At 39.2% G+C, this 10,599-nt stretch overlaps 1 protein-coding gene across 1 annotated transcript in view; it reads left to right on the top strand.

Moving 5' to 3' along the window:
* SEPSECS (Sep (O-phosphoserine) tRNA:Sec (selenocysteine) tRNA synthase) overlaps window positions 1-10,599 on the top strand; it is an 82,697-nt gene that overhangs the window by 8,516 nt on the left and 63,582 nt on the right. Inside the window, 1 exon segment of the mRNA XM_007952562.2 lies at window positions 3,190-3,292. Within this exon segment, the coding sequence (XP_007950753.2) occupies window positions 3,190-3,292 (103 nt within the window).

Raw genomic sequence — 10,599 nt, 5'->3', positions numbered from 1 at the left:
AACACTAACTGCAGTGCCGCTCTGAAAAGAATATACCACAAATGGGATGCCTGAACAAACAGGAGTTTATTCTCTTACAGTTTGGAGGCTGTAAGTCCAAGTTCAGAGTGCCAGGCTCTGGGGGGCTGTAAAAGCCCCTCGACCTTGGGCTTCAGCTCTGCCTCCTATTCCTGGCCCACTGAACCTAGAGGCATCTCTTCACTCAGGCAGCTTCTGGCTGCTGAGGCTAACAAGCCCAAGGTCAATAAAATGGCACAGTTCCAATGTTACCAGAGCACATGGCAGGCCATTAATTTAAGTCTTTTGAAAGTCCCAAGGTCTTGGGACCTTGGCAGGCTGCTGAACAATGACATGGCTACATGCAGAGTTCAAGTGTGCCATAAGCTGGAGACCATTCTCCAAGGCTTCTCTTTACATAGAGGAAGCAGACCATATCCCTAAGGCAGCTACTCAGCTACTCCGTAGATTCCACCATGGAGTTGATTACCAGTCTCATAATGGGAAATGACTACCATCAGCTGCCTAGCCACTCAACCAGGCCCCGCCAAGTTGACACATAAACTTAACCACCACAGCCAGTAATGCAGACTTCAAGTTTCAACAACAGCTCTTTTGTTATTGTTTTGTTTTCTTTTAACATTTTGAACAAAAGTGTTAATAATTTGTAAGAACTGCATCCTTGTAGCATAAGACTAGTTTGGTTTTAATTCAGGGGATCACATGATAGTAATGCATGCATATTGGCTTTTACCTTATAAACAACAACAACAAAAAAACCCAAACCCACTGCTATCTAGTCGATTCCAACTCACAGCCACCCCCATAGGTTTTCTAAGGCGGTAAAATCTTTATGGAGGAGCTCTAGTGGCATAGTTCCTAAGGCATTTGACTGCTAACCAGAAGGCTGGAGGTTCAAACCCACCAGCCACTCCTTGGAAGGAAGACTGAGCAATCTACTTCCATAGTGAGACCACTTTGGAAACCCAAGGAGGGGTCACTATGAGTTGGAACGGACTTGATGACAGTGAGTTTGGGTTTTTGTTTTGAAATCTTTATGGAAGTAGATTGCCTCATTTTCCTTCTGCAGAGAAGCTGGTGGTTTTGAACCTCCAACCTCTGTTTAGCAGTCAGATGCCTTAGGCACTATACCACCAGAGCTCCTTTTTTGTTATCTTATAGGCAGATTTTAAGAGACAGTTTGAAAACCATGCTCTTGAAAACTACCTTGCTGCATTCAAGACTGGATTCTATTTAAGATTATATTGCATATGCTTTAGTGATTTATTCATTATTCACCAATCAGATTTTAAAATTTTGATTAAAATATTTAATAGTTGTCTCTATTGTTCCTTCATTGATGATTTTTATATCTAAAAAAATTTTAATGTGATAGACATAAATAATATTTCTGAAAGCAACATTTGGATATGCTTGGCAACAGTTTTGTGTCTCCTTTTGAGTAATGGTCTTTGAATATTTATAGTATGCTTGGCATGGTGTTGAATATTTTACATGTATTACCTCCTTTGAAAAAAGTCATAAAAGTTTTTTATGGCAGCAGAATTCTCATTTGTTACTTGTTAGTAGTAGTCTATAATGAATGTTTATGATAAAAGGTTAGGAAAATGGTGATGTATACTATTTTCACACACATTATTAATATGTTTAAATTTCTGATTTTACTAAATTATTGCGTATTTGATTGCTTCATATCGAGCTTACTTCATTTATAGTCTTATTTGAATGGGGATAGTATGTATTTTGTCTTTAATATTTATTAGCTAATTAATTGGACAGAGAGTTATTATGGGGAAAATCAAAGGAAATGTTAAAAAAAAAGGGGGGTCATTTCTTCTTACTGCGAAACACCTTAAATTGGCTTGTAAGTTAGAATACAATTTGAGGCACATGAAAAATATTTTTCTGCTTCTCCTTATTTTCATTTAGTATTTTTTACACACACTAAATGTTAGCAGATTCAACACATTTAAAATATTTAAAACTATTCACAAGTGATTTTTTTTTTTCTTTTTAAAATAGGACTTTATGCTGTGGTAGTGTTCTTTGAAGGAAGTTCTTTATTAAGGAATGTTTCATTAGAAGACAAATACATGAAAGTATCTTTTATCTTATGAAGAGAATACTTGTGTGTATCCCAAATGCTCTATTTTGTTAAAAATAGCATCTAATTACTTTCGGTAATAAAAGGGACTTCTGTTTCGATTGGTGAGGTTTATGAAAATGAATAATTAAATGAGTTTTTAATCCATAAAAACTTCAAGGAAGCAAATTGAAGACTTTTGAGAGTTGAACATAAGAATATTATTTTTATCTGTAGTTAAAAAAATACTAATGCACATCACTAGAAAAAGAAAATGTATTATACATGAGGAGGTAATAAAGCTATGTGCAGAAAGAAATTTTTTTTTAAATTAATTTATTAAACCAGAGGATTTAGTTTTAGTTTTGTAGCCTGAAGACATTTGTATCACAGATGACCTCAGCCACAAGTAAAGTGTGGCTTTGTGCTGGACATCTGTTTCTTAAGCTCTGATTGGAATGTATTACCTTACTTTGCATAAAGTTAGACTCTCAAATTCTGGGAATATGAAGGGTAGCAAATGAAAACTTAAGGGCAGATTTAGAACTAGCAGCTGTTTAAGATTCTATCTAGTGTCCATGCTCTTGCAAAACTGACAGATTTTAATGTTATGAGTAATTTAATGCATTAAAGTCTACTTGAAAATATTTTTATTTTATGTGATAATGTTTCTTAAGATTTCTGGATAGGCTAATTATTTGCAGAAATTAGCTTTAGTATAAGCAACCAAAACCATTTAAAAATGAACATATCACCTTGTGAGGAGGGGTAATTGCAAGTAATCTACTTCTTGCTTTTTATAAAGGAAATATAAAAATGATTTAAAAGCTACCATTTGCATACATTTTTATAAATACATTTTTTTCATTAACTGGTAACATTGATTTAAATGCCCTTTTAGGTTTGGTTATTCTCAAGTTCCTGTATGTAATTCCTCACTGCTGAATTATTTGCTGAAACACTGCAGTAGAAATTCCAGTCTTTGGCATGTCTTTTCCCTGGTGTCCTCTTAAATTAAAAAGTTTCCACACTGTAGTTTATAAAGCATAGTGCGAGTATATCTTTCTGTTGAATATTTCTGTTTACAGATTAGAAGAACTAGCTGTGATTTGTGCTAATTATGGCATTCCCCATATAGTCAACAATGCGTATGGCTTACAGTCTTCAAAATGTATGCACCTCATTCAGCAGGTAAGAGAATTTAAAAAGATATGTCAAGAAAATGTGGGTTTTACATATTACAGGTTATTACTTTGTTTTACTTACAACTTAATATAGTAAAATTAGTAATCTAGTACCCTTTACTTAAGGGAGCATTAGAAACTTGTGTCTAGTATTCTCTCAGCAGAAGTCATTATTCTGTGGTAGCATGGTGATAATTTGACTAATAGGTTGGATTGTCCAGAATCAACATGGAAGTACTTCAGTGGCTTAGTTTTAACTTTCTGAGAATGTTTCTAATATACTCAAAAAAAAAAAAAAGAAAAACCTCATTGCCGTTGAGTCAGATCTGACTCATAGTGACCCATCCTTGGGTTTCTGAGGCAGTATCACTATGGCAGTAGATTGCCCAACGTTCCTTCTAAGGAGTGGCTTCTAGGTTTGAACCACCAGCCTTCTGGTTAGCAGTCAAATGCCTTAGGCACTATGCCACCAGAGCTCCTATCTAATATACTAGATTATAGTATTTTAAAAACATTATGGATGATTTTATTCTATATTTAAAAAATCACTTTACCTCATTACCTTAGATGGCAAATGACTTTATTTATAAGCATTCAGGTTGGATATATATGTAATTTGTGTTATGTCAACATAAATTACTCACAGATTATCTGTGCCCTTCTCCGGTATGATGAATGTTCCTTAGCCCAGTAGATCCTATATAGTAAAATGTTTTGTTTTGAGTGTACTAGTATTATTTTTGGGATCTCTGGTGGCATAGTACCTAAGGCACTTGACTGCTAACTAGAAGGTTGGTGGTGCAAACCCACCAACCACTCCTCCGGAGGAAGATTGGGCAATCTACTTACGTAGAGATACCGTCTCAGAAACCCAAGGAGGGGTCACTATGAGTCAGAGACAACTTGACAGCACATAACAACAACAATAGTATTATCTTTATTATCTGAAAAATGAGCTCTGGTGGTGCAGTGGTTAAGGCATTTGGCTGCTAACCAGAAGGTTGGTGGTTCAAACCCAGCAGCTGCTTTGCAGGAGGAAGATGAGGCAATCTACTTCCATAAAGGTTTACAGCCTTGAAATTGACTTGACAGTGGTGGATTTTTTGGGGTAGTATTATCTTGAAAAGGAGCCCTGGCAGCACAGTGATTAGGCAATTGGCTGGTAACCAAAAGGTTGGTGGCTCAAATCCATGAGTCACTCCATGGAAGAAAGATGTAGCAGTCTACTTCTGTAACGATTACAGCCTTGGAAACCCTAGGGGTTTCTTTTCTTGTCTTATAAGGTCACTGTAAGTCAGAATCAACTGAGTGGCAGTGGGAGAGTATCATCTTTGAAGTGTATGTGATTTATGTGGTGGTAATAGTGATTTTGTTTAATTTTGTTACTCAAAGGTTGTTATCAGTTAGGATGTAATTGACTATAAGTAACCGAAATGCAACTCAAATTTGCGTAGCCAGTAAGGAAATAGAGTAGCTTATATAACATAAGGAGCCCTGGTGGCACAGTGGTTAAAAGCATTCACCTGCTAATGAAAAGGTCGATGGTTTGAACCCACCAGTCGCTCTGTGTGGCAAAGATGAAGCAGTCTGCTTCTGTAAAGATTTACAGCCTTGGAAGCCCTATAGGGCAGTTCTACTCTGTTCTGTAGGGTTACTATGAGTTGGAATACACTCAACGGCAGTGCGATGTACTGTAAGTCCAGAGATGGAGTGGGTTATATGCGCGGTATGTCTGGGTTTCTTAAAAAGCTCTAGAAGAAGACTTTTCTTGGTATTCTTTCCTGTTATTCCGTAACTCTCTAAGGCTTCATCACAATTCTGGACAATATTGTATCATTTGAATGATAGCAGAGGAAGGATTTTGCTCAGTGGTTAAGGCATTTGACTGCTAACCAAAAGGTCAGTAGATTGAATCTACCAGCTGCTTTGCGGATTTACAACTTTGGAAACCCTATGGGACAGTTCTACTCTGTCTTATAAGGTCACTGTGAGTGAGAACTGACTCAGTGGCAGTGCAACGGGTTTTCTTCTTTCTTTCCTTTTTTTTTTTTTTTTTAAGAGGCAGTTGTACAATTCCCAACCCTGGGAATATTGATAAACATTTGCCTTCAGTGATTCATTTACTCCTCCTTCTCCCCTTCCTTCTAAATTTTTGTTGGATGTAGTTGTTAGAAAGGAGCTCTGGTGGTGTAGTGCCTAAGGCATTTGACTGCTAACCAGAAGGTTGGCGATTCAGACCCACCAGCCACTCTGTGGAAAGAGGACTGGGCAATCTACTTCAGTACAGATTTACCACCATGGAAACCCAAAGGGAGTCGCTATGAGTTGGAATCAACTTGATGGCAGTGAGTTTGGGTTGTTTTTTGGTTTGGTGGTTGTTAGGTGGCATTGAGTCGACTCCAACGCATAGTGACCTGATGTACAGCCGAACAAAACAAGGCCCGGTCCTGTACCATGCTCACAATCTTTGCTATATTGGAGCCACTGTTGCAGCCATTGTGTCAATCCGTCTTGTTGAGGTTCTGCCCATTTTTCGCTGATCTTCTACATTAGCAAGCATGATACCCTTCTCTAGGGAACAGTCCCTTCTGGCGATATGGCCAAAATAGGTGAGATGAAATCTGGCCATTCTCGCTTCCAAGGAGCATTCTGGTATACTTCTTCCAAGACAAATCTGTTAGTTCTTTTAGCAGCCTGACACATACATTTAATAAGTTTTTTTTTTTTTTTTTCCACTGCTGCTAATCCCAGAACCTGGGACAATGTTTGACAGGTTACAGGTGCTCAAATATATCTTCTGGGGACAAATGAGTAAATGAATGAATGACATATGGCCCCCCTTACTTCACGGGTTATGAACCTATCTCCTATTCTAGGTAAGCTCTTCCATCCTCTTCCTGTTTTGCTTGGGTAGTGGTTTTGGTTCTCTAGTGCCGCTCTAATGGACAATACCACAAATGGGTGGTTTTTAAAAAATAGGAGTTTATTCTCTTACAGTTTGTTGTTGTTGTCAGGTGCCATCGAGTCAGCTCCAACTCACAGTGACCCTGTGTACAACAGAACGGAGCACTTCCTGGTCCTGCTCCAGCCTCACAATCCTTGCCATACCTGAGCCTGTTGTTGCAGCCAGTATGTCAGTCTGTCTTGTTGAAGGCCTTTTTCTTTTTTGCTGACTTTTCACTTTACTGAGCATGATATCCTTCTTCAGGGAATGGTCCCTTCTGACAGAGCAGGTCAGACAAAGTCTGGCCATTTTAGCCTCCAAGGAGTATTCTGGCTGCACTTCTTCCAGGACAGATTTGTTAGTTCTTCTGGCAGTCTATGATACTTTGAGTATTCTTTGCCAACACTACAACTCAAAAGCATCAACTCTTCTTCGGTCTTACTTATTGTCCAGCTCTCACCTGCATATGTTGTTGTTGTTGTTGTTATGTGCCGTCGAGTCGGCCCCGACTCATAGCGACCCCTCCTTGGGTTTCCGAGGCAGTATCACTACGGAAGTAGATTGCCCCATCTTCTTTCCAAGGAGTGGCTGGTGGGTTTGAACTGCCAGCCTTCTGGTTAGCAGTCAAGTGCCTTAGGCACTATGCTACCAGAGCTCCCCACATGCATATGAGGTAACTGAAAATACCATGGCTTGGGTTAGGCACGTTTTAGTCTTCAAAGAGACACCTTTGCTCTTCATCACTTGAAAGAGGTCTTTTGCAGCAGATTTGCCCAGTGCAGTACATCATGTGATGTACTGACTGCTGCTTCCATTGGTGTTGATTGTGGAGCCAAGTAATATGAAATCTTGACAATGTCAATCTTTTCTTCATTTATTGTGATGCTGCTTATTGGTCCAGTCATGAGGATTTTTGTTTTCTTTGTGTTGAGGTGTAATCCATACTTCAGACTGTAGTCTGTAATCTTCATCAGTAAGGACTTTAAGTCATCTTCACTTTCAGCATACAGGGTTGTGTCATCTACAAATCACAGGTTGTTAATGAGTCTTCCTCCAATCCTGATGCCGTGTACTTCTTCATGTGGCCCAGCTTCTTAGATTATTTGTTCAGCATGCAGATTGAGTAAGTATAGTGAAAGGATACAACCCTGATGCACACCTTTCCTGACTTTAAATCGTGCAGTACCTCCTTGTTCTGTACAAAGGGCTGCCTTTGTGTCTGTGTACAGGTTCCTCATGAGCAAAATTAAGTGTTCTGGAATTCCTGTTCTTTGCAATGTTATCCATAATTTATTATGATCCACACAGTTAAATGCTTTTGCTTAGTCAATAAAACACAAGTAGACATCTTTCTGGTGTTCTTTGCTTTCAGCTAAGATCCATCTGGCATCAGCAATGATAACCCTCATTCCATGTCCTCTTCTGAGTCCAGCTTGCATTTCTGAAAGTTCCCTGTCAGTATACTGCTGCAACCAGTTTTGAATTATCTTCAGGAAGATTTTACTTGTGTGTGATGTTAATGATATTGTTTGATAATTTCCATATTCTGTGGAATCGCCTTCCTTTGGGATCGGTATAGATAGTCATCTCTTCCAGTCAGTTGGCCAGGTCTTCCAGATGTCTTGGTATAGATGAGTAAGTACCTCCAGCATGATATCTGTTTGATGAAACATCTTAGTGGGTATTCCGTCAATTCCTGGAGCCTTGATTTTTGCCAATCCCTTCAGTGCAGCTTTGACTTCTTCCTTTAGTACCATCAGTTCTTGATCATATGCCACCTTCTGAAATTGATGATCATTGACCAATTCTTTTTGGTACAGTGACTCTGTATTCCATCCATCTTCTTTTGATGTTTCCTGCATCATTCAATATTTTACCCATAGACTCTCAATATTGCAACTCAAGGCTTGAATTTTTTTCTTCAGTTCTTTCAGCTTGAGAAATGTTGAGTGTGTTCTTTTCTTTTGGTTTTCTAATTCCAGGTCTTTGCACATTTCATTGTAATAATTGACTTTGTTTTCTCAAGCTGGTCTTTGGAATCTTCTGTTTAGCTCTTTTGTCATTTCTTCCATTTGCTTAGCTACTCTCTGTTCAAGAGCAAGTTTCAGAGGCTTTTGTCACATCCATTGTGGTCTTGTCTTCCTTTTCTGTCTTTTTAATGACCTTTTGCTTTCTTCATGGAGGATGTTTTTTTTTCTTCTTCTTCTTGTGCTTTGGGTGCAAATTTACAGAGCAAAATTTGTTCCACAGTCAACAGTTTGTATACAGTGCCAAGATTGGCAGGAAGTATGGCAGTTTGCCAGATGAAGACTTGGCTATGTGATTGGTCCACATCTGCCAAAAAACTGCAGAGCCCCTTCTCAAAGCTGTCTTCTTATTACTGGAAGCAGACCACATCCCTAAGGTAGCTACTCAGCTGCTCCAACAGATTCCACCATGGAGTTATTATCAGTCTCATTACGGGGAATAACTACATCCAGCCGGTCAGCCACTGAAAACCAGGCCCTGAGAAGCTGACACATAACCGTAACTACCACAGTGGTGGTGGCTATTTTCCTCTTTCTTGAGTAGTCTCCGAGTACTAAGTACCATACCTGAGATTGGATGTGACCCATTATTTTCCCACTACAGAGTGTGCTGTCCTTGAAGTGCTTTCTGGATTTTAGTTGTGAAGGGTTCTAGCAGTGCCTCTTGTACTGTTTCTTTCTCTTATTACACCTGTTCCCGATTTAGGCTTATGCTTCTCTCAGGAAGCCTTGGGCAGTGTTTAAATGGTATTAAACAGGCAGCTCTGACTATTCCATTTTATTTTTAAATGCTGCTACTTTGCATGTTTTATTATTTATTCCATTAGTCTTAAATGCTTCTCTGTGTCTTTGCATGATACAGTGGGATTTTCTCTGGTCTAATTTATTACGAATCATAAAGAAGAGTGAGAAGGGAAAGTTAAGCTTGCAGCAGTCACATGCTAGCCTCCTGAGAAGCCCGCTCCCCTTCCTCGCTTTTGCTGCTTCTCCCTGCTTCTGGGACCTGGTCTCTTAGATTAGGCCGGCTATCTGCTCCTTCTGTCCTTCCTGAGATACGGATTAATTATATCTGGGGAGAAGGTGTGACGATGAAGGTCAAATGTGGTTATAATATTAATAGAAATGTAGATTGTGAGTACAGATTGAAACTCTGTGGCTGCAGATAAAGAAGAAAAACTATCTTCGTTGGAATTTAGATAGTATCTTTATTTTTAAGAGGGGAAAATTGAAGCACGTTAGACAGAAGGTCATATGCTATGTTGGATGGGGACCAGAATTTAGTTTTACATTTCTGGTAGGTAAGTATTCAGTTTTTCATCAGCATATTAGATTCTCACATGAAGTTCATCAGCAGTGGAATGAGGTCATCAAAGATTATAACACCAGGGAGCATGAGTTATGCAGAAACATAGCTTTTGGATATGCCAAGAGTATATAAATAATATTCCCACTCGTTAATGTTGAGAATAACATTTTAATTTTCTCTTTGGTTATCCGAATGGTGGTATGAGCAGAGCTTGTTGCTTATAGTGGTCATACAGATTGTCCAATTATCAAACAAAGGTACTTACACGTGTAATGAACTAATTAGTACCTTGGGCAGCTGGAATCCTTTCGATTATGGGTAGCTACTCTTGAACATGGACTTGCCATGAGTTGGAGTCAGTGGCAATGGGTTTGGTGTTTTGGGTTTACTCTTGAGCTCACTGAGAGAGTTTATTCAGACTACTTGATAGTTACAGGATCTGCTGTTGACATTTATTGTCAAATAGAGAATCACAGATGGGAGGCACATGAGGAATCCACTCTAGCTACCTCTCTCTGAGATGGAAAGCTCTGTCTCAGTACAGGTCCCACCTGAAGTGATACAGAAACTCTGCCTGCCTCACAGGGTGATTGTCAGGATGAAGTGATTTATGTGCAAAACTAAAACCAAACGCCTGCCATCGAGTCGATTCTGACTCACAGCAACTCTATAGGACAGAGTAGAACTGCCCGAGTGGACCCCAGGCTGTAAAACTTCACAGAGAGGCTGGTAGGTTTTGGCTGCTGACTTTTTGGTTGGTTAGCAGTCAAATGCTTACGCTCTGGTGGTGTAGTGCCTAAGGCATGACTGCTAAACAGATGGTTGGTGGTTCAAACCCACCAGCCTCTCTGCAGAAGGAAGACTAGGCAGTCTACTTCCATAATGATTTACTGCCTTGGAAACCCAAAGGGGGTTGCTCTGAGTCAGAATCGACTCAATGACAGTGAGCTTTTTTTTTTTTTTTTGTGAGTCTACACTGCTGGTGGGACCGTAAAATGATACAACCACTTTGGAAAATGATAGGATGCTTCCTTAAA

The sequence above is a fragment of the Orycteropus afer genome, unplaced genomic scaffold (genome assembly GCF_000298275.1).
Source record: "Orycteropus afer afer isolate SDZICR_OR568_19922 unplaced genomic scaffold, OryAfe1.0 scaffold00346, whole genome shotgun sequence".
Classification (NCBI taxonomy): Eukaryota; Metazoa; Chordata; class Mammalia; order Tubulidentata; family Orycteropodidae; genus Orycteropus; species Orycteropus afer.
The sequence above is the reverse complement of the archived record's forward strand: the minus strand, read 5'-3'. Positions and strand labels throughout refer to the sequence as shown.